Genomic DNA, 24,385 nt, shown 5'->3' on the forward strand with positions numbered 1-24,385 from the left:
GAATACAGAAGACTTTGGGACTTTGGACCAGAAAAGCGGCTAGAAGCTTTCTTTAAACAGGGCTTAGCACCATCCTAGTAAGAGCTTGGAAGACAGTGCCGAGAACAATTTGAACTGTGGGGGTCCAGCTCAAGCATTTGGGGGGCAAAATCTGTCTGCATAGGGTGAGAACCACTGCTTTAGAGCCAAGGGTATAAGAAGGGGGTCGTAGAATCTCCCTCCAAGGCTAAGAAAAGCCTCTGAGTCCAGGCATGTGTCAGGAGTGTCCCTGCTTGGAGGCCTAGAGAGAACATTGAGTGAAACTGTGAGGGTGAAACCCAGATTGTGCTGAGACTCTAAGATGTTAGAGGTGCCAGAGCATGGGATATCTACCAAAGAGAGCTGCTAACAGGGAGGACCAGTCAAGAGTTGGAGATCTGAAGAGCATTTTGACATCTGACATGAAGATGCAGAGTTTGGAGTTTGCTCAGCAGATTTTGGGTCTTGCTTTGGTCCAGTATTTCCTCACTATGTTTCCTTTCCTCTAATTCATACCATAGAACCCTGGGAAGATTACAGAAATGTAGACAAAGCACCATGGAATCCAAACAGAGTGTAGGGCAGCCTGTGGAACATTGTCCATGGGATCAGAGGCTGACTGGAAGGACCTGGGACTCTAAGGCCAAGGATAGGGAGGGTAATGAGGTAGAGGATAAATGCAGGAAGATAAAGCCTGCTTGCTACACAGCTACATAATACGTTTCACAGCCTCTAAGACAGGGGATTGGAAGATTCAATGCCAGAGAATCTAAATGGCAACCAGAACTCAAGGATAGTTAATATTCTTTCCCCTAGCAGGCTTTAACAATTGCTTACCCCCTTACAGTAATGCTTACCACTCCTCTAACATGCCCAGGCATGATGGCACATGCCTTTAATCCCAGCATTCAAGAGGCAGAAGCAGGCAGACCTCTGGTGAGTTCAAGGTCAGCCTGGTCTACAGAGCTAGTTCCAGGACAGTCAGAGCTGTTACATAGCAAAACCCTGACTCAAGTAAGAAGGGGGGGAATAAAAAGCTTCTAATATGAAACAGAGATGCCAAAATAAACCAGGGAAAGGACTCATAGAAAGCAGCTCATTCTGGGAGAAAATATAAGTTAATATCCCAGGAGACAATAAAGCTAAGCAGTCACAGTAATAACAGGAAAAACACCCTCACCTACAGTACCACAGAGCGCTCAGTAGGGAGAAAAAGGATCAGGCAAATTGGAGCATTTCAAAGAAAGCACCTCATCACTCACAATGTCTTCCCAAAAATAACAAGGGAAAATGAGGCCACAACCAAATTAGATCTCAAAATCGTTTATTTGATTACCAAGTAAAGAAAGGACATTATAAATGGTGAGTCAATTAAACTGTAATGGATTACAGAAGCCAAGAACTCTGTCCAGAGAAAACTTTAATATTTGACTCAAATTTAATATTTAAAGTGAAAACAGTTACTCAAAAAACAGTCTTGTAGAATAGTGATAGCTATGAATATTTTCAAACCCTTCAGGAAATATTAACTTGGGCTGGAGAGGTGGCTCAGTGGGTAAAGGTGCTTGCTCTAAACCTGATGGCCAGAGTGCAGTCCCTGGAACCCACAGGACAGGAGAGAGCTCACTCTCTCAAGGTGCCCTGACCTCCACAAGCACACACAGCAAAGCTAGACAACGTAAGGAAAAGAAGGCCAGCTGCAGCAGGGTTTCTAAGACGTGTGACGGCTGACGGCGGTGGATGCGGGTGGAGCAAACAGAAGAGTACCTGACAAGTTACAGACCCTGAAGAAATGCAGTCGGATATTACCTCTTAACGACTTGAGCCTCGCATGAGATAGAAAAGCCCTATCAATGCAGAGTCATAACTCCTGTCTCCAATACCTGTAATTCTTTACTATCAATAATAATAAGAATATTATTATAATGTTGGAGAGATGGCTCAGTGGCAAAGGATACTTGCTCTTGCAGAAGGCCTCAGCTCATTTCCCAGAACCCACATGGTAGCTCACAACAGGCCATAACTCCAGTCCCGGGGAGGGGGGATATAACACCCTCTTCTGATCTCTGTAGGCACCAGGCACACACACGGTGCACAGACATACCTACAAGCAAAACACTCATATACACAAAATAAAAAAATAACTCTGAAAAGAAATTTTAATAATAAGTGTTGGGGAAGTCCTGTGCATTTGTCAATAAAGCACTGTCTGGCCAATAGGGAATCTAGATAGGAGGGACTAGGAGTCCAGAAGGACTCTGGGTAGGAGAAACACAAGGAGAGTTGAGAAGTAACGCCATGGGGTAGGAAGCCCGGAAACTTCTCCAGTAAGAGAAATACATAGATTAACAATTATGGGGTAATTACTTAAGTCAGAGCTAGCCAGGAAGAAACAAGCAAGGCCAACAGCTTCATAATTAATGTAGCCTCCTGTGTGTTTATTTGGGACTGATGTGGCTCTAGAACCAGGCTGGCGGGAAGGCTTCTCTCAAGGAAAAAGCTTCTCTTTACAAATAAGTCCCTTTTTTTATTTTTCTTTTCTTTTTTTTAAGACAGGGTTGCCAGACTGATCTTGTATTCAATACTCCTACCTCAGCCTCCTGAGTGCTGGGATTACAATCATGTACCAACATATCTACTTTAGAAAAAAAGTCCTTAAGACATTGTCACATAGTCCAAGCTGGGTTCAAACTTGCTAGACAGTCTTCTATCACTCCTGACTCTATCTACCTCTCAAGTGCTGAGATGACCAGCATGTGACACCATTTCCAGGTTATAAAACACTAATGACAGCATCAGTATCTCCTCTATGCTTCTATGCTAAACAGGCACTACACCAACTCTACATCCTCAACTCTTAGTTATTGCATTTTAAATTTCAATAAAAACTCAGAGAAATCCTTCTCTTAGTTGCCTGAAAAGTATATTTCATTTTGCCTTTCAGCCCACAAACCCTAAAACATTTACAATACCTACCAATTCTTGACCAAAAAAAAAAAAAAAAAAAAACTAAAGCAAAGAATGCTTAACTAGTTTACCTAAAATTATAGAAACATAAAGTGGCAAATGAGATGTCAAACCCAAGCAGGTAAAGTGCAAAATGCATTCTATTTTAACCACTACAACCATCATGTTATCTCTACAATACATTGTTTCATGAACCAAGTACAGGATACCATCAAAAACAAAACAAAACAAAACAAAGCAAAAACCTCTGAACATCTACATGACTGATTATAGATTGGGAGGTTGGTCTAAGTATCTCCATCTCACTCTCTAGCCAACATAAGTAAACATCAGTACCATTTCACAGATAACAAAATTTAAAGTCAAAAGGGTTGACTATCTAGGTGTGGCAGCACATACCTACAATTCCAGCTCTCAGGAGACTGAGACAGGAGTCATCTCCTCTAGAGTTAAGGTCAATCTTCTAGACTGCATCATGAGTTCAAGACCAGCTTAGGCAACAAATTAAGACCCCCCCCATGTCAAGGGAAGTGGTTAATAATATACCAAAGCAAACAAATGACAGAGCTGTTTTGAGTATGTAGATTAACCTAGAGGTGGCAAACAGAAAAACTACTCACAAAGCAAGGTGGAAGCAGCTAACTGCCTACAGCCTCTCCAGCCCTTCCATCAGTTTGCTAAAAGAAATTGCCTTTCTAATTAGACATCTTTTTATATAAGTAAAAAGTACATTATTAGTGTCTCCTTCCAAGTAGACAGTCACTTCTTGGCACTCCTCACCCTGCCATCCTCCTGGACCCAAAGATGAAGGTCTATGTCCTAGGAATGATATCTGGGCCCCAAGACAATGGGCTGGACTGCCATGCTGCCTACAGTGTACCTTCAGACTCCTGTCCTATGAGAGACACATTAGTGACATGTTGAAGCCACTATGTTTAGTCTGCAACTAAATCCTAATCCTAACAGATACAAGAGGCTTTGAAGGGTAAGAAAAAGGTGGAGGATTGATTGCCTGAGATATTTGAAAGGAAGAGTTGTCAAAATTGTCTCTCATCCAAGTACTAACCAGACTCGACCCTGCTTAGCTTCTGAAATGAGCCAAGATTGGATGTGTTAAGAGTGTTATGGCCACAGAGAAATTTTCAAGATTGTAACCTCGGAACTGGGGAGGCTGAGGCAGCTGCTGCAAAATCAGAGCAAGGTTTTGCTACACAGTGAAAACCTGTCCCAAAAAAAAAAAATTTAATGACAAACTCACCCCAACAAGAAACGTACTATCAGGGGTGCTGCAGAGATGACTCAGTGGTTAAAAACACTGGCTGCTCTTCCAGAGGACCACAGTTCTATTCCCAGCACCCACATGGCAGCTCACAGCCCTCTATAATCACATCCAGGGGACCTGATGCTCTTTCTGGCCTCTGTGGCACTACATGCTCATGGCACATATACATGCAGACTAAACTCCACACAGTCGATAAAAATAAAATCTAAAATAAAATGATTTTAAAGAAATATACTATCATAGCTAGGTGGTGACACCTTTAATTCCAGCACTCGGGAGGCAGAGGCAGGTGGATCTCAGTGAGTTTGAGACCAACCTGGTCTATGAAGTGAGTTCCAGGACAGCCAGGACTGTTACACAGAGAAACCCTGTCTTAAAAAACAGTGAATAGCCGGGAGATGGTGGCACACGCCTTTAATCCCAGCACTGGGGAGGCAGAGGCAGGCGGATCTCTGTGAGTTCGAGGCCAGGCTGGACCGACAGCCTCCAAAACAATACAGAGAAACCCTGTCTTGTAAATACCAAAAAAAAAAAAAAAAAAAAAACAGTGAATGAATGAATGAGGGAGAAAGAAAGAGAGAGAAAAAGCAAGACAGAAAGACAGAGAGAAATAAAGAAGGAATCATATGACAAAGGAAAGATTTGACAGTCAATACAATTTTATCAGGCTGGTCTACATCCAGGTCAGCTGGAGCTATACAGTAAGACTCTATCTCAAAGAATTTATTATTATTATTATTGCAAAAACTTCAAAAATCTAAAAGGAGAGAAAGACTAAGCCTTCTGGTAAAGAAGACTTATATAAAGTCATTCCCAATTCTCTTGATTAGTCTAGAAATAAATAATACAAAATACAGTCAGTGCTCTTAACCACTGAGCCATCTCTTCAGCCCCAGAAATAAATAATATAAAGATAACATACAAACTATTTACGAGCACATTAAGGTCAGAAAACTAAGCTCTACTTTAAAAATAAAAGATTATGCAGGGCGGTCCTGACACACGCCTTTAATCCCAGCACTCAGCAGATAGAGCCCTTCATTTGAGGGCAGCCTGTTCTACAAAGTGAGTTCCAGGACAACCAGGATTACACAGAGGGACCCTGTCTCCAAACCCTGCCCCCAAAAAATTACTAGAGAAAATAAGCTTGAAGACAAGAGCAGATGTTCGAAATTGTCACTGCCTCCCTGTTAAGATCACACCAAGGCAAGTCACCATTAGACCAGTGCTTCCCCCAAGGACAGGACACTTCCTCAGCTCATTAGCAATGAGCACACTAGAGGACTTGCACGAATCCTCTCCACCTCTGTCCCAGGAAGGAGAGGAGCAACTGCCACCTTGTCACTCTGCTTTCTGGCCACAGCACTCACCCATGTACAGCTGAGTCATAGTACTTAAGAAAGAACTTCAAGTCCAAATGTCCCAGAGGCTCAGTCTAACTGCAAATATTCTCACTCTGCAAGAACCTTCTTTTCCTGCTGAATTAGGGGTGTCTCAGAGAATCCTTGTCTTCTCACCTTGTACATGAAAACAAGCACCACCACAGACAGACAGACAGAGTTCTAAGTATCTAACATTTTAAAAACATAGATATGAAAGAGACCAAAATGCATAGCCTGGACTATGTAGTCAGACCCTGCTAAGGAAGGAGAGAGGAGTGGGGAAAGGGGGAGAGGAAGGGGGAGGAACGAGGAAGGAGAAACGTCACACGGTGTTAGATTGCTTCACGCTTACTCCCTTTTCAAGCTCCTGTTTACCACAGTGACACTGCAGGTGCCACAGGTTATTTCTAGGGACTGGTTTACAGTCACTGAAAAGCCAAAGGCTCTAGCCAGCCCATCCTCTCGCTGCATTTGTAGCAAAGAAAGTAACTCAGTTTCTTAAGTCTCAGCAAAACATCCCAAAGTATGCTGAGACTGGCAGAAAACAGCCTCCAAAGGCACCCACATTTCATCTGTGTAACTCAAGATAATGTTACCTTCAAAAGGGATGGCCATAAAAGCAGGCATGGCAGCTCAAGCCTGCAACCCAGCACTTCTAAGTCTGCCGTATAAGATGTTTTTAATCTGAGGGAAGTGAGGAGAGAGACTTCAGAGATGTGACTGAATGAAGGACAAAGAAAGTGAATTCTGGGGAGATGCTCAGCCAGCCAAGTACTTATCACACAGACACAAACGATCTCATATCCCCATACTCATGTAAAAATCAACAATAACAAAACAAGCAACACTAAGTGCAGTTCTTTCTTTCTTTTTTTTTTCATATCCCCATACTCATGTAAAAATCAACAATAACAAAACAAGCAACACTAAGTGCAGTTCTTTCTTTCTTTTTTTTTTCATATCCCCATACTCATGTAAAAATCAACAATAACAAAACAAGCAACACTAAGTGCAGTTCTTTCTTTCTTTTTTTTTCATATTCCCATACTCATGTAAAAATCAACAATAACAAAACAAGCAACACTAAGTGCAGTTCTTTCTTTTTTTCATATCCCCATACTCATGTAAAAATCAACAATAACAAAACAAGCAACACTAAGTGCAGTTCTTTCTTTCTTTCTTTTTTTTTTCCAAAACAGAGTTTCTCTGTGGCTTTGGAGCCTGTCCTGGCACTCACTCAGTAGACCAGGCTGGCCTCTAACTCACAGTGATCCACCTGCCTCTGCCTCCCGAGTGCTGGAATTAAAGACATGCACCACCAACGCCCAGCAACACTAAGTGAAATTAACCTGGGTTATCCATATGAAACTGATCTGATCACCTGGATCCTTATGTGAAGGAGTTGGCTTTAACCCCAGCACTCAGGAGACAGAGGCAGATGACCTCTGAGCCTGGTCCACACAGTGAGTTCTAGGACAGCCAGGGCTACACAGAGAAACCCTGTCTTAGAGAAAACAAAAACAAAAACCAGAAGGAAACAAACAAACAAACAAAAGATAGTCAATGTCACAATATTTCATTGTTTTACAAAGAATGAGCCATACTGATTGATAAAAGTGGAGTTGAAGGATACAGCAGGAGCTACTGGCAAAGCAGGAGACACTTATGTTTTTTTGTTATTTGAGGGAATAGGGGTTTATTCTGAAGCCATTTTGAGTGACCAAGGCCTGGGAACACAGACTCAGGTCACCCCAGATTCCATGTTCCAATGTGGAACGATATTACAGTATTTCATCAAGTACAACATGGCTGTGTTTGTACTGCTCAGTCCCCTATTACATGGCTGCCAAGGACAGTAGTACTCCGGTTCTCATCCAGCCCAGTGCCCCTTGCAGTGCACTCAATAAACTATTCTTCTACAAAAGTATGCTCAATCGAAAAAGACGACAACTTTTAAAAATCAAGTCCTCCTAGATAATGATCGCATTGAGAAGTTAGTATTATAAGTATGCTGGTAGTATATGACATTAAAAGAAGAGTAATGAACATCAATCTCCAGCATGTATTACTGAAGTGCTATACTTATGATTCCTTTAAGATAACTATGAGGGAGAACATGCGTAGGACAGATGGAACTGAACTGGCATTGTTAAAGCTGGGAATGGTATGTAAGAATACATTATCTTAGTTCAATATTTGTTCTTTTTCTTCCTCATGATGCTGAAGATCAAACCCAGGGCCTTGTGCATGCCAGGCAATGGTTCTATCACTGAGTTATACAACTCCAGGAGTTCTCAACTTGTGGATCACAATCCCTTTGGGAGTCAAACAACCTTTCACAGGGATCACCTAGACCATTAGAAAACAAAGACATTTATATTATGATTCATAACAGTGGCAACATTACAGTTATGGGGGCTGGAGAGATGGCTCAGAGGTTAAGAGCACTCACTGACTGCTCTTCCAGAGGTTCTGAGTTCATTTCCCAGCAACCACCTGGTGGCTCACAGCCATCTATAATGAGATCTGGTGCCCTCTTCTGGCATGCAGACAGACATGGAAACAGGCTGTTGTATTCATAATAAACAAATAAATCCTTTTTAAAAATTACAGTTATGAAGTAGTGTTTGGGGAGGGGTCACCATAACATGAGGAATTGTATTAAAGGGTTGAAGCATTAAGAAGGTTGACCAAGCCCGGCGTTGGTGGCACACACCTTTAATCCCAGCACTCAGGAGGCAGAGGCAGGCGGATCTCTGTGAGTTCGAGGCCAGCCTGGTCTACAGAGAGAATTCCAGGACAGCCTCCAAAACAATACAGAGAAACCCTGTCTCGAAAAACAAACAAACCAAAAAAAGGTTGACTGCTCTACTTTTGTCTGAACCTATCCACAAAGCAAAAAGACCTTGACCAAAACAAACAATAAAGACTACTTAACATACATGCTATAACACAGACTTTCCTTTTGGTTTTTCCAGACAGGGTTTCTCTATGTAGCCCTGGATGCCCTGGAACTCACAGAGATCCACCTGCCTCTGTGTCCCAGTGCTGGACTAAAGGGCGAGCGCCATCACCGCCAAGCTAACACAGACTTCTCAATAGCTCAAGCTCCTTCGTATTAACCTTGTCCTATGTCAATTCTCTGTGCAAGGTTGGTTTCATCAATTACACTTTAGTCTCAACTCTTCCTGCCCTACGTCCTAACTTTATAAACTTAACCAAGCCCCCAAAACCTCTACAATGCCAGTTCTTCAACTTCCAACTTGCTTGCTCACTTTCTCTGAGTTGCCAGGAAGATTATTCAAAATGAAAATTCCAGAGCAGGACAGTCGTCCTAGAAACCCACGAACTCCATCCTCTGCAGCTACCATTCACCTATTTGACAGACTGTCTTCCTCGACTGAGCTGGCAGAGCATCTGGCTCTGGTATGGCTACACGGGTCCCCACCACCTCCCTGCTCAGCATCTCCTCTCTAGACCTTTAAGGATCGCACTTCCTCTGTCCCCAGTCAGTCTTTGCTAGCCCTATAAGGATCATCCCTACCGGGCGTTTGTGGCGCATGCCTTTAATCCCAGCACTCGGGAGGCTGAGGCAGGCGGATCTCTGTGAGTTCGAGGCCAGCCTGGTCTACAAGAGCTAGTTCCAGGACAGCCTCCAAAGCCACAGAGAAACCCTGTCCCGAAAAACCAAAAAAAAAAAAAAAAAAAAAAAAAAAAGATCATCCCTTCGCGGTTGTTTAGTACTTTCTTTCCCCTGCTTTATCACTTCACTTCCCTCAAACCCCACTTCGGCCCCTTTCCACTGTTCAGCTAACACCCAATGACTCAAGCACATCCGACAAGGCAGAAGATAGACTGATGGTTGCAGGGCGTGAAGGAGGGAGTAGAAACGACTGCTAATGGGTACAGATCTCTTTCGAGGAGGTAAAGAAGGTTGTAAGGCGGCACGACCATGCGAGCAGACTAAAAAATGCTAGAGAGCTGTACTTTAGTGGTACTTTCAAAGCATGCATTTTATAGTAGAGAATGATATCGCCAATAGAAATGTGGGTGTCAGACGCGCAACACACTACTGCTCGCCCTGCCCATCACACGCCCATTTGTCCAGCCAACCTCGGCGAGTGTCCGGAAGCTCCTGTCGTTCCGGCAACCCCTGGGTCCCCGCGGGCCGGCCAGGGGTCCAATTCACTTGGTTCTGCACACCGGGGTGCTGAGGGGCCTCCGAGCTCAGCTCAGCCCGGGGCGGCCCAACCTTCGGGGGCCGCAGCCCTCCGGCGCGCGGCCGGTCACCTCCGTCTCAGTCCCCACGGGGCGGTGCCGCGCCAGGGAAGCCCACCTGTGTCAGCGGCGCGGACTCCCCTTTCCAGCCGCGGCGGGCGAGCAGCAGGGAAGCGGGAGCGCGGGCGCACAGAGGCCCGGGTGTGCACGCCGCCTCAGGCCTCCATGGTTCCGCCGCCCAGTGGCTCCGGCTCCGGCTGCGCTCCGGCCCCAGAGATGTCGGCACAGAGACGCGGGGGGGTGCGGCGAGAAGTGGGAAGCGGCTGAGGACGCTCGGCTAGGGACTGAACGGCCGGGCGCGCGCCAGCAGCAGGCAGTCCCGTGGCACGCCAGCCGCGTGGGCTTCTGGGAAATGTAGTCCTGCTGGCGGTCCGTCCTCCTAGCGTCTCCCGGGCAACCACATAGCCACGTGGCAAATTGTGGGAGCCTCAAACTCTAGTTTCCTGGGAGCGAGAGCGCCTGTACTGGTAATTTAGTTGAGATTAAGACCCTGTTAAATCCTGCTGGATAACCACACCAACGTCGAACAAATCTTTTGCGGGCTCCGAAGAACTGAAAAATAAAATATTTTTTAACAGCTCTAGACCCTTCAGCAATATAATCAGGGCGGGTTCCACCAGAATAAGACTCAATATTGTGTGGTGCCAAAAGTATGGTATTTGCCTGAGCCGCTAAAGGAAGATTGTTCAGAATTCAGGACCAGCTAATCCGGCGTTGGTGGCGCACGCCTTTAATCCCAGCACTCAGGAGGCAGAGGCTGGCGGGTCTCTGTGAGTTCGAGGCCAGCCTGGTCTACAGAGCGAGTTCCAGGCCAGCCTCCAAAACAATACAGAGAAACCCTGCCTCGAAAACAAACAAACAAAAAGAATTCAGGGCCAGCATGGGCTTCACAGTGAGCCACAGCTGCATAGCAAGACCCTGTCTCAAAACAAAACAAAATAGTATGGAATTTGAGCCTGTAATCCCAGTACTTGAATGATGGAGGCCATTCTGCTATAAGGAAGCCAGCCAGGATACACGAAACACTTACAGAAAAATTAAGTCAAATGACCTGAGGTCACCAAATTAACACCCTTGAGTATTTACCTCTCTTCATCTAAAATACGTTACATAATTGTGCCCATTACAGTAATAACCATTCACATTATGGATGGTTTCCTATTCACCGATATTTTTATTTTTCTAAATAACCCTATGAAAGAGCTATCTCTATTACTTTCATTACATAATTACCATGTGCCAACATTCTCTGTAAAGTGCTGTACAAATATTGGACTTTACATTTACATCTATTTGTTTATTGGGAGGAGCAAGTGCTGCCCTGTACAAGTGTGGAGAATGGAGGACAACTTGTGCGAGTCGATTTTCTCCTGCACACATGGATCCTGGGATGGACTCAGGTAACTGGGACTGGCAACAAGCACCTTTTCCCATTGAGCCATTTTGCTAGCCTAGACATTCTTTTGCAGTATCAATTGCCAGTAAATTCACTGAGCTTGCAGAAGAACAGCAAAGCATAGTAAAACACAAAGTGCCTGGGGATCTAGACAATGGCTTGCCCAGCCATTGTAAAGAATGGTATAGATGTGTACTTATTTGAAAGCGCGTTTGTGAAGGTAGACATGGTGATGGATCAAGGTCATCCTTGCCTATATAGAAGTTCAAGGCTGGCCTGCACAACCTGAGACCTTCTCTCTCTCTCTCTCTCTCTCTCTCTCTCTCTCTCTCTCTCTCTCTCTCTCTCTCTCTCTTGTTGTTTGTTTTATGTTTTGTGAGACAGGGTTTCTCTGTGTAGCCTTGAATGTCCTGTGACTAGTTCTGTAGACCAGGCTGACCTCGAGCTCACAGAAATCCACTTGCTTCTGCCTCCTGGGTGCTGGGATTAAGGGTGTGCACCACCACCACTTGACTGGCCTTGTCTTTAAAATATCAAAAAGTAGGGCTGGGGAGAGGCTCATGGATAGGTGTTCAGGTGTGTAAGGACCTAGGTTGGAATCCCCAGAACTCATGTAAAGCTGTATGCAGTAGCACATAGTTGTAATCCCAGTGTTCCTAGAGTAAGATTGAGGATGGAGAAATAGAATCCAGAGAAGCACCTGGACTAGCTCACATGGGACACACAGTGGCAAACAAGAGACCCTGTTGCAAACAAGCACCTTGTCCTGAGTACTGCCATTTTGACCTCCAACTCCATTTCACCTGTAGAGTGAAAGGACGTTCAAGTTCCCAGGCCCTGGGGCAGCTGGAGACTTTCCAATTGCTAACCAGCCTCCTCTTTAAATAATAGAAATAGTCTGTCATCTTCTTTAGTTCTCTAAAAAAAACGTTATGGCTGTTCCTAACAAAGAAGGAACAAATGAATCTGATTGGTTGCACTGAAAGGCTTGCATTCTGTGTGGGTTGACAATGGTGGAGCACATAGGGAAAGCCCCTACTCTTTGAATTCTGGTTGGTGGAAAAATTGTAACAGATGTTTGTGGGGTTTGTTCTTAAATACTTGCTGAAATGCAAGTTCTGGGGCACAATCAGCTCCTGATTCTGTACTGTGGTCCCTGATCTATCAGTTCCTGTAGTGCTGCCCAGTAATAAATCTTGCTCGGTGGAACCTTTGTGTCTACCTGGGTTGATTTGGAGCCTTGGACCCACAGCATGCTCACCATACATGCTTACACACAGAGACATAGGCTCACACATCATATACTCAAACACAAAGATCACACACAGGCATATAAAAAGGAAAATAAGCCAGCCATAGTGGTACATGCCTTTAATCCTAGCACTTAGGAAGCAGACAGGAGGACCTCTGAGTTCGAGGCCAGCCTGGTCTACAAAGTGAGTTCCTGGACAGCCAGAACTGTTACACAGGTTAAAAACAAAACAAACAAAAAAGAAAGAAAAAGAAAAAAATCAGGATATGGTGGCTCATATCTGTTTCCCTATCCAGTCAAGAAACAAGGAGATGCTTCCTCCCTTTCCTCTTTTATACTGTGTGTCCAGCCTGGTGTTGATGATACCCATCTTTAATGCCAGTACATGGAAGGCAGAAGCAGGCAGATCTCTGGTTTGAGGTCAGCCTGGTCTACAGAGTGAGTTCAAGGACAGCCAGGACTACACAGAGAAACCCTGTCTCAGGAAAAAAAAAAAATACTGCGTGCCCTTCAATCCATGGAATGGATCCACCCACATTCAGGCCAAGAATTCTTTAATTCTATCCAGTTAATCCAAAGCTCAGTTAATACTCTTCAGAAACACCTGGTTACACATAGTAGTGTACCTCAATCTTCTAGGTGATTCTAAGTCAAGCCAAATGGACAAAGATAACAGCCAAGAATTGTATGTATTGTGCTCTAGACTTGGTCTTGATCTTGTGATGCTTAAGGACTTCTGGAGCTGCAGGCTTTATACATATTAAAAATGTGCTCAGTTACCATGAAGGAAAAGAACAGCTGGCCTAGCTTGGGTCCAGCCCCAAAGGAATGACTTTTGAGCAAATAAGTTTTGAAAGTTAACTAGTTGAAATTAGCAGATTCAAATCTTCACTAATTGTGGAGAGCTGTGACGTGCTGTGCCTTAAAGATGGCGCCGGCTTCCGCCTACCACCCTCCCGATGGTGAGCGCTCTTGCAGTAAACAACTCCATATTTGGTCAAGGCTTGGGTCCACGGTTTGCTTCCGTGTATGTGGACCTATCTGCTATTGCCAAGTGGTGTGCTGGGATTGGCTATGCCTAGGCCATATAAACTGTGGGCTGGCTTTCCCCGGAAAAGAAGAGTTCCTGAGTCGCATCTTCATTGTTGGTCGAGGCGGTCATGACAACTAACTTCTTCGTAATAGAATTTGCATCTGTAGCTATAAAGAAACATTCCCCCTGTATGAAAATAAAACTCCTCAGAATCAACACAGCTAGTTACTCCACAAATAATACTAAATATTGCTGCAGCCTCTCAGGGGTAAATACTTCACCCAAAGACATCAAATCACCTTGGCTTTGAACTCATGGGAATATCCTACTGCATTTACCTAGTTGATAATGTGCCAATGCTGTGATTTTTGTGAATATTCTACTTTCCTGTTTTGGTCAGAGAGTGTATTGTGCATGATAGCTGTCATTTAAAAAAATTATTGAGGCCTGGCGTTGGTGGCGCACGCCTTTAATCCCAGCACTCGGGAGGCAGAGGCAGGCAGATCTCTGTGAGTTCGAGGCCAGCCTGGTCTACAGAGTGAGTTCCAGGACAGCCTCCAAAACAATACAGAGAAACCCTGTCTCAAAAAACAAAAAAACAAAAAAAAATTATTGAGGTTTAATTTGTGAATTGAGTCCTATATAATGGAGACAGCAAACATTTAAAGAAAAGGCCATGCTCTTGTGTCTGTTATAGCTAGGTAGCTCACTGTGTTGTTCAAGTCTTCTGTGTCCTATCTGATTGTTCTATCCAAGATAGATAATGGAGTTTACTGGTTGGTTGGTTGGTTGGTTGGTTGGTTGGTTGGTTGGCTGGTTGGTTGTGCTGGAAATCATACTCAGTACATGCTGAGCAAATACTCCACCACTGAGCTGCACCTACAGGATAAGGTTCTAGGGCCTCCAGCTATTACATTTACCCGTGTTTCAATATTTTCAATGTTTGCTCCATATACATTGATGGTCTATTATTAGGTACAATCATGTATTTGTTTTTATGATATCCAATGATTTTCAAGATACATGCTTTCTGTAGGATGCAGAGGTAGCAGAATTGAAAGTTCAAAGCTAGTGGCACACATCAAAAACCCCGGCACTTGGGAGTTGGAGGAAGGAGAATTGGGAGTTCAGTCATTCTCAGCTAGCTACAAACCTAGTTTAGGTTACTTAAGACCTGTCTCTTAGCTGGATGACTCTTAGCTGCTTTAATCCCAGCACTCCGGAGGCAGAAGCAGGGGAAATCTCTGAATTGAGGCCAGCCAGATCTACAGAGCGAATTCCAGGACAGCCAGGGACTACACAGAAACAAGACTGTCTCAACAAAAGAAAACAAACAAAACCAAAGCCCAACTACAAGACCCGAAAGCTTTCCTTGTAAATATTCTCCTGTGCCTTGTAAATATCACCTGCTCAAAAGTGCATTCTAATTTTCTGTGCAAGCAACACGGACTGTCCCCAGCTGTCCTCCTGTTCTTCCTTGTTGCTGTGTCACAATACTATGACAAAAACAACTTAGAGGAAATTGGAATGCCCAAAGGCAGTGGCAGCTGGGTCTGGTGGAACACATCTATAACCCTAACTTGGACAAAATGTGCAATGCTCTGGATGCAATCCCAAGGACTGCAAAAACAAAAACAACAGCTATAAGCCTGGAATCCTTTTAAAAAGTTCAGCTGGGCCGGGCATTGGCGGCGCGCGCCTTTAATCCCAGCACTCGGGAGGCAGAGGCAGGCAGATCTCTGTGAGTTCGAGGCCAGCCTGGTCAGCGAGTTCCAGGATAGCCTCCAAAACAATACAGAGAAACCCTGTCTCGAAAAACCAAAAAAAAAAAAAAAATAGTTCAGCTGGGAGCTGGAGAGATGGCTCAATTGTTAAGAGCACTGGCTGTTCTTCCAGCAGACCCAGGGTTCAATTCCCAGAACCCACATGGCAGTTCACAACTGTCTGTAACTCCAGTTCTAGGGGATCTGACACTTCTACACCAATGCACATAAAATGAAATTAAATAAAAAATGTCCATCTGCACTGATTCATATAACAGTCATGAGGACATTTCAGAATAGGTATGTTATGGTATCAATGTATGTGTCCCTTCAAAATTTGCCCGTTAGAACTTACATCTCAGGGTGATGGTATTTGCAGGGGATCCCTTCCAAAGATGACAGTGTCAATCTCCTGATACGTTTACAAATAATTTACGTAAAGATTTGAGAAAATAGAACCCCATGTGGTGTGGATTAGATCTAATTATTTGGGATCTTAAGCCAAAGTAGGTAAAATTTATTTCAATTATATTAGATCATGCTTTAAAGTTTAATTTTATTTTTATTTTATGTGTTTTGACTGCATGTATGTCTGTGTACCACTTGTACATCTGGTGCTTCAGAAGACCAGAAAAAAGGTGTCAGATAGATCCCCTGGAACTGGAGTTACAGATGATTATGGGTCACGATGTAGGTGCTAGAAATTGAACCTAGGTCTTTGGAAGAGTATCCAATGCTGAGACATCTTCCCAGTCATATTTTACAGGAGAATTTAACTTACCAATATTATGACAATGCTAGTCTCATTTGGCAAAATGAATGTCCCAGAGGCCAGCAGCATGAACTACATGCCTTATGACCTATTATGTATTGTCCAGTGGTTTTTGTACTTTTTGTGTGTGAAGTAGCAGGGTGGGGCTTCCTGGAGGACAACTTTCCCCAGAGTCACTAGGTGTTTAAAAAGGTCTGATATTGCCTTTCCAAGAACCGTAAACTGTCACGGGAAGAGATGCCTGTAATCTGGTCAGTTAGCATCTGGTCATTTCTAATTGAATTACACTTCTTTCTACTTCCAAACCTTTAGCACCATGGGAGGGTGATGACATAAAGACACCAGTCTGTGACAGACACAGCCAATGCCCCCAAAGGAGCTGGGGCAAGGTCACCAGGGTAAGAAACCAAAGAACAGAGGCAGGAGAGGCTCTTCAGGGAGGGACATGGAGTACTGATACAGCTGGGAGAATCAACCCTCAAAGTGGACTGCTGGTATCAGCTATACAGTAGCTAAAGCCAGTGAAGAAACGAGGGCCTATTGAAGGAAGCAGGGGACATGACTAGCAGCTGCAGTGATCACTTGAAACACCTTACCAAGTGTTGGCGGAGACAGAGGACTTAACTGAACTAGAAACTTTTGGTGGGCCCTCTGTTCTTCCCACTCCACCAAATTTGACAGCTTTCTCCTGATTAGTCCTATTTGTGTGCTCCATGTCCAGCCCAATTCCTCCCAGCTGACACCAACTGGTACCCTGTAAATCTGGACTCTGGAGGTCTGCATCAGCACTTACAACACTGACTACTCATGCAGAGTACTGGGGTTCAATTCCAAACACCCATATGATGGCTCACGAACACTTATAACTCCAGTTCCAGGGGAGCTGGCATCCTTTTCTGGCCTTCTCAGGCACCAGGCATGCACATGATACAGACACACATGCAGTCAAAACACCCATACAAACACAAAAAAAAAAGGTCTACACCCTCGAAACGCTTGATTTTTTTTTTTTTGGTTTTTCGAGACAGGGTTTCTCTGTGGCTTTGGAGGCTGTCCTGGAACTCACTTTGTAGACCAGGCTGGCCTCGAACTCACAGAGATCCGCCTGCCTCTGCCTCCCAAGTGCTGGGATTAAAGGCGTGCGCCACTAACGCCCTACTTGAAACATCATTATTTGTGAACTCATTTTCTTTGTTCATGAATTATACTATTTCTGTGGCTGCCTTCCTCATACCTTCCAGTTCAGAGTCTGAAATGACTATGCTGAGTGGCTCTTTCTTCCTTTAGTTTTGTTTTAAAAAAGGTTTCACTCTAAGCCAGGATGACTTTGAACTCTCAGAGATGCTCCTGCCTCGAGATTCCAAGTGATATTACGTAGGTACCAACACCCCTAAATGTCTTGTTTCAGAATTATAAAGTATACTGAATTTCAAATCAGTTTAGCACAAGGGCACTGACAGGTAATAGATGACAGCTACATAGCTAGATGATGCACAGATAATAGATGATATTTTTATATTTATGTGTATAAATGATTTTCCTGCATATATGTGCACCATATGTATCCCTGGTGCCCAAGGGACCTGGAGAGGGAATCAGGCCCAGTTAAACTTGACCTGCTGATTTTTTTTTTTTTTTTGAGACAGTGTTTCTCTGTGTAACAGCCCTGCCCTGGGCTGTCCTGGAATTCACTTTGTAGACCAGCATGGCCTCAAACTCACAAAGATCTGTGAAGGGGGATGTCCTGCCTGTATGCTGTGAATATGTGTTTCTCTTATTGTTTTAATAAAACACTGATTGTCCAGTAGCCAGGCAGAAGTATAGCCAGGGCTACCAGACAAGGAGATTTCTGAGGTAAGAATGGAGAGAGAAGCTTCCAGGGAGATGCCATGTAGCCACCAGGAAGGTAGGATGCCTGGGCATTCTGTTAAGCCAAGACCATGTAGAGATACATAGGTTTATAGAAATGGGTTAATAAGTAAGACAGAACTAGCCAATACTTCAGGGCTGGAGAGATGGCTCAGTGGTTAAGAACATTTGCTGTTCTTGCAGAAGACCTGGGGGTTCAATTCCAAGCACTCTTGTGGTGGCTCACAACCATCCATAGGCACATAAAACTTGCACATACATGTACATAGGAAAAAACACACATAAAAATAAAATACCCCCCAAATTAAAAAAAAATTTACTTCAAAGTGAGCTCGCCATGATGACACACACGTGTAATACTAGCATCTGCATGCAGAAGGAACAGAAGTTCAAAGTCACCCTTGACTACATAGGTCAGCCTGGACTTTCTGAGATCACTTCAAAATGATGGTGCAGCTGGGCGGTGGCACACACCTTTAATTCCAGGATTTGGGAGGCAGAGGCAGGAGGAACTCTGTGAATTTGAGGCTAGCCTGGTCTACATACTGAGCTCCAGGGCAGCCAGAGCTACAAGAGACCTTGTTTCAAAAAACCAACCCCTCCCCGGAAAATCAACACCCTGATGTGGAATAAAAGCAATGATGTGCATATGCAATACAAACGTACATTTAAACCAGGAATGGGGGCTTCTGCCTGTAACTGAGGCACCTGGGAGGCTAAGCTAGGATGGTGGAATCCCAGGCCATTCAGAGCTATGTGATGAGACCCTGTCTCAGAAGAACAAAAGTGGGGGAGCAGGTGTGACAGTACACACCTGTAACCCTAGCATTTGGGGGGTAGTGACAGGAAGATGAGACGTTCAAGGCCATCCTCTGCTACACAATTTGAGTGGAGGGATGTATAGTGCTGAGGACTGTACCCAGGGTTTCAGCTCAAGCAAACACCTTTGTCACTGGGCTACATCACCAATCAGGTTTGTATATTTGTTTGTTTGTTGGAACAGGTTTTTCTGTAGCTTTGGAGCCTATCCAGGACCTCACTCTGTCGAACAGGCTGGCCTCGGACATACAGGGATTCACCTGCCTCTGCCTCCCAAGTACTGGGACTAAAGGCGTGCACCACCATCACCTGGGTCTTTTTTTTGTTTGTTTGTTTTTTTGCATTTTTTAAAATTTGACATGAGATCCTGCTAAGTTAGACGAAAACTTATTCTGCAGCAAAGGCCAGGCCTGAATTTGGAGTTCTCAGCCCCCTAGGTAGCTGGAATACAGCCTTCAGGCACAGAATTGACTTTATCCTATCATCATTCAAGTAAAGAAGCCCAAAATCAGACCCCAAGCTGCTTTAGGCAAAAACCAGGCCTGTTAAACCCTTCCTGTGATATTCACTCATTGTGAAAAGCTGACTTCTGCTGAACCACTGTCTTGATGCCATCACAGTTCTAAGATTCGGCTTTGTTAGCCTGATCCTTCTTAAAAATTACTTTCAAATATGAAAAGACAAAAAGAAACAAAGAACAAGTTAAATTTAATGTTTAATGCATTTGCGGGAATAGAAGTAGAGCAGAATTAGAATTTATGTGACTGACATTGATGTTGATGTGCCATTTTTCAAAGAAGCTTCCCGTAGGTCCTTCTTATCTAGTTAACTTGGAGTAGTAACGGATCCTAAGCAACAGCTCTCCATTGCGCTTGGCAGTAATTACCTTTTTCACAGTTTGTCTGCTGTACTGTCTGCTGAATAGTAAGACTCATCCCACTCAAGTTACAAGAGCCCACAGGAAGCGAAAACAGCAGCCAAAGTCGTGTAAAACAATGTAAAGACCCAAGCACCCCAAGTTCTGAGTGTCTGCTCACACAAATCTTCTATTTATTATATTAGTAAAATGGAATAATAGAAACAAAAGCTACTTTAATGAAAAGGAAACTCAGGGTGAGGTCATTAAATATAACTACTTACACTTTAAATATAAATGCCATGTACTTCCTGATCAGTATCAAGTAGATATCTAAACTGCTTATCTAGACTCCTGGTCTCAGAGAAAAAAAAAATCAAGAGACAAAGAAGGTGCTTCATATTATCGGGTCCATTTCAAAACAGCCAAGGGCTTTCAGAAAAACCACACTAGTCTTTCTTTTTATCAAAGACCTCTGTTGGTCCCTTTGTGGGTAATCCGTTGGTATCTGCACCCTAAAATGAAAAGAAAAAAAATCAAGTATTATTATAACAAAAACACACTGAGTTTTAAGCGACATTCTTTGTAAAAGCAAACAACAAACTTCAGAATGAAATGACTTTGTTTCCAGAATTATGCAGGTTAACTAAAACACAGCTGGACAAAGTCAATGCAGCAGGCACCAATGCCAAAGACAGGAGTGATCTACACATTCACTTTTAAAAGTGCCTTCACACTGGGTCTGGAGATGTAGCTCAGTGGTAGAGGGCTGACCTGGTGGGCTCCTAGTCCTGGGTTCAATCCCCATGTCAGGTGGGGAAAAAGTTAGACCCTCAACCAAAGCCGTGGCAAAAGGACAAACATTACTCAGAAGCCTGCTTTAAAGTCTTCTCATTACTAAATTACTGAAAACTGAGACAAACAAACCGAAGCTACCAATTCTAGAATCTCCCTCTTCAAAGTCAAGGGCTTTTGTTACCCACGAGGCACCCTTTCACCCACCTTGCCTGAAGCACTTGGAGGGTCTTACCTTGCAGTCTACTTTGCCTGTATTTTTACCACTGGATTCTTGTATGGCTTTCTTAGGCCATACACGACTGACAACGGGGGATATCAGAGGGTATATGTATGGCTCCAGGAACTTTTTGAAGATCCAGAGCAGAACTGGAATGACGATACAAGGAATGCACACCATTGTCCCAGGCTTGAGTTCCTTAAACTGCTGCACAGACAGAGAAAAGAAATAGCTCATAGGTTAGTGACAGAAAGACTTTATGGAAAAAAGTACTCTTTCTACGGGGGTAGGGGGTATGTACAAAAATATCTGCTGAAAGCAAAGGTTTCTAATCCAAAATGCAGCTATCTGTAAGGTAAAGGAACAGGCGAGATGCTGCCTCTGCATCCTGAGTGCTGGGGTTAAAGGCTTCACCATCACCGCCTGGCTGTTTGGCTATTTTCTAAAGGAAAATAGGTTTTTTTGAGACAGGGTTTCTCTGTGGCTTTGGAGGTTGTCCTGGTACTAGCTCTTGTAGACCAGGCTGGTCTTGAACTCACAGAGAGATCCACCTGCCTCTGCCTCCTGAGTGCTGGGATTAAAGGCGTGTACCACCATAGCCCAGCTATCAACTACATTAAAAGAGACAACATTTGTTCTATTAAATCAAAAGATGTCTTAAATTTACAAAATTAATTTATTAGTACTAGGATTTCAGATAGAAGATTATTCTAATTTCATCTCTGTTACTGTGACAAATACCCCAACAAAAAGCAGCTGAGGGAAGAGGCTTGTTTCGCGCATAGTCCAGGTTAGTCCATTATTGTGGGAAACTGAGGTAAAAATGATCACATCTACAATCAAGAGCAGAGAGAAAAACTACAAGGGTTCTTGCTTGCTCCCAGCTAGCTTTCTCCCCTCACACCGTTCCTGATCTCCTGCTTAAGGAATTGTGATGCCCCCCATGGGCTCAGTCTTTCTACATCCTTCAATGATCAAAATAATCACTTACAGACATGCTCACAGGCCAAATGATTTGGATCATTACGCATTAAAACACTCTTCCCCGGAATCCTAGGTTGTTTCAAGTTAATAATTGAAACTAGCCAGGCAGTGATGGTACAGTCTTTAATCCCAGCACTCAGAGGCAGAGGCAGGCGGGTCTCGAGTTCGACTCCAGCCTGATCTACAGAGTGAGTTCCAGGACAGGCTCCAAAGCTACACAGAGAAGCCCTGTCCTGAAAAAACAAACAAAATCAATCAGTTAAGCTGGGGTGCAGCTCACTGGTCTAGTTCCTGCTAGACCCATGGTTTTCAACCAATGAGTTGCGACCCCCAAGAGGGAGTCAAGTGGCCCTTTCACAGGTGTCACATATCAGATATCCTATATACCAGATATTTACATTATGATTCCTAGCCTAAAGGCGTTGGTGGCGCACGCCTTTAATCCCAGCCCTCGGGAGGCAGAGGCAGGCGGATCTTTGTGAGTTCGAGACCAGCCTGGTCTATAAGAGCTAGTTCCAGGACAGCCTCCAAAGCCACAGAGAAATCCTGTCTCGAAAAAAAAAGAGTGAATACATTATGATTCCTAACAGCACCAAAATTACAGTTACGAGTAGCAGCAAAATAATTTTATGGTTAGGGCACAACATGAGGAACTGCATTAGGAAGGTTGAGAAAAACTGTGCCAGACCCTCTGTTCCATTAGCACTTTAAAAAAGTTAATTAGCAGAGATTCATTCTTTCTCAGCCTTTTTTTTTTCAAGCATCTTCTTTTTGGCTCCAGATGTTTAGAATCTGAGCTGAGATACACAGTTAGGAGGTGGCTCTAAGGGCTTGAGACCTACATCACTTGCTAAAATGTGTTTCTTGGAAAAATTACTGAACCAAGACTGTGCCCTAACTCCCTCATAAGAAAAATGAAGACGATGACAGCACCCAGCACATAAGAATGCAGTTGGGCAGTGTGACTATAGTATGAAATAGAAATGTCACAAACCAGCCTCCAAAGCCACAGAGAAACCCTGTCTCAAAAAAAAAAAAAACCAGAAATGTCACAAACCAAAACGAACAGTCTAGGTTTATGATCCCAATTCTTTGGGAAGCTCATGAACAGAGCCACATAAATTGGCCTGGTCTACACGTCGAGTTCAAGGCCTGCATGAACAATTTAGGAAGCTCCTATTTAAAAATGAAAACTAAAGTTTATAGAGGGGGCCTGGGGCTGGGGCTGCAGACTGATGGAAGAGAACTCACAAAAGTGGAAACCTGTGCACAACCAGAATTCCCAGCCAAGAATGGTAGGTCATGCTGTTAATCCTAGCTATTGGGAGGGGAAAGGGCTATAGATCTGTTTAGTTAGTGAGATCTTGTCTTAAAACACAACAAAACAAATAAATCATTTACCTTTTTCCCAATTAAGAAAAATTGAGAATATTACAACTCTTCAGGTCCCTTTCCTATCCATCCAACTTTGTCATTCGTATGTTTTTGAGTTCTACTTGTAGTTAGTGGTTTATAAATTCCTACACGCTGTGCTCTAAGAAACCGTGCCAGTAACTACACCCCATTTGACAAGGTCTCACTATAGCCTTGACAAGTCTTGAACTTAAGAGACCCACCGGCCTCTGCCTCCTTTGTGTTGGGATGTAAGGTGTGCACCACCACCATAATTTTAAAAAAAAAAATTATCGTTTTTACAAAACTTTCTGGGTCTCTTAAGTAGAAAATTAATAGTATTGTTTCTTAATCCTAGTATTTTTTTTTTGGATAGTTTTGTTTCATACTGTAGGAACTGTGGTAGAAATGTCTAGAAAATAGCAAGGTGGATTACTATTTTAACTACTTACTATCCAAGCCATCAAAGAGAGCAAAATGGAATCTTTCACTCAACTTGGTCTAAGAAGATAATGGAAGTGAGAGAGGGAAGGGCTAGGGATCCACCAGAACAGCCTAAGTAGAGTCGTGAAGTCATCTCCCTTGAAGGAACCGAGAGGAACAAGGGAAATCAGACAACGATCAAAAAGTAGGGGGCAGCGGCGCAGAGAGGAGGGGCACTCACCGTGCGGGTCCAAGGATATGAACCAAACCGCCACGGAACGAAGGAAGGGAAGGAGGAACACCGAGGTCGATGAACGAAGACCGGCGCGGAGACGCGAGGGTAGGGCAGGCTACCGGCACTGCACAGCACCGTCCGGGACGGCGAGCCGCGGGGCAGCACCGCTGACAGAGACCCGATGCGCGAGCTCCAACCCCACTAGAAGCTCATTCGTCACTACCAAGACGCCCAGGGTAATGTCCGCACTTCCGGGAGGCTAGGCTGCTAACAGCCAATAGCATGTCCATGAGCTGACAAAGGCGGATACGTCAGACAGGGGACGCGCAAAACGTAACGATGACGAATACAGAACTCGCCGCCCTTCCGGAGTCGCGCCTCTGGGAAAGGTGGCCCTGTGCAGAATCCCGTTTTCAAGCGCCTGACTTGCCTGATTCGTCTGCTGGACTGCATGGGCTCGATGGCCATAGGAAAAGCCCTGGCAGTAAATGTTTCCAGGCGGATTTGCTAGTCTTTTTGGGTCTCCACATAAAATGCTGACTGATCTTGAAACCTTTTGTGCTCATCTCCCTTGAAGATGGGAGTCTATGCACGCCTAAGACCTTGTAGAACTAAACTAGTTGGGTTATTTCTAGCACTCAACCCAAGC

At 44.1% G+C, this 24,385-nt stretch overlaps 2 protein-coding genes across 8 annotated transcripts in view; both read right to left on the reverse strand.

Annotated features, from left to right (window-relative positions):
• Dym (dymeclin) overlaps window positions 1–10,124 on the reverse strand; it is a 254,334-nt gene extending 244,210 nt beyond the window's left edge. For 5 of the 6 annotated variants that reach the window (XM_040741591.1, XM_040741587.1, XM_040741590.1 and 2 more), the window contains exon 1: window positions 9,986–10,124. The gene's annotated coding sequence lies outside the window, so the exon portion shown is untranslated. Of the gene's footprint in view, window positions 1–9,762; window positions 9,900–9,985 lie in introns of those variants that run through there. The other variant, XM_040741586.1, reaches the window with a different exon arrangement.
• Window positions 10,125–19,533: 9,409 nt separating this feature from the next.
• Window positions 19,534–23,982, reverse strand: CUNH18orf32 (chromosome unknown C18orf32 homolog). Of its 2 annotated transcripts, none has more exons than XM_021230893.2 (3): window positions 23,743–23,982; window positions 20,718–20,906; window positions 19,534–20,202 (listed from the first exon to the last, which is right to left on the reverse strand). In XM_021230893.2, exons 2-3 carry the CDS (start codon window positions 20,880–20,882, stop codon window positions 20,137–20,139), a joined length of 231 nt encoding a protein of 76 aa, XP_021086552.1. In that variant the 5' UTR covers window positions 20,883–20,906; window positions 23,743–23,982; the 3' UTR covers window positions 19,534–20,136. The 2 variants fall into 2 exon arrangements, with proteins under 2 accessions (XP_021086552.1, XP_005076507.1); XM_005076450.4 differs by having other exon boundaries at window positions 20,718–20,909; window positions 23,743–23,980.
• Between the last annotated feature and the right edge of the window lie 403 nt (window positions 23,983–24,385).

Source organism: Mesocricetus auratus, unplaced genomic scaffold (genome assembly GCF_017639785.1).
Source record: "Mesocricetus auratus isolate SY011 unplaced genomic scaffold, BCM_Maur_2.0 Super-Scaffold_6730, whole genome shotgun sequence".
NCBI lineage: Eukaryota > Metazoa > Chordata > Mammalia > Rodentia > Cricetidae > Mesocricetus > Mesocricetus auratus.

Coding starts and splice junctions, on each gene's coding strand:
- CUNH18orf32 (XM_021230893.2), bottom strand. CDS start 20,882: ATGGTGTGCATTCCTTGTATCGTCATTCCAGTTCTGCTCTGGATCTTC. Junction 20,203..20,717: donor CAGGCAAAGTAGACTGCAAG/GTAAGACCCTCC, acceptor TTTTCATTTTAG/GGTGCAGATACCAACGGATT.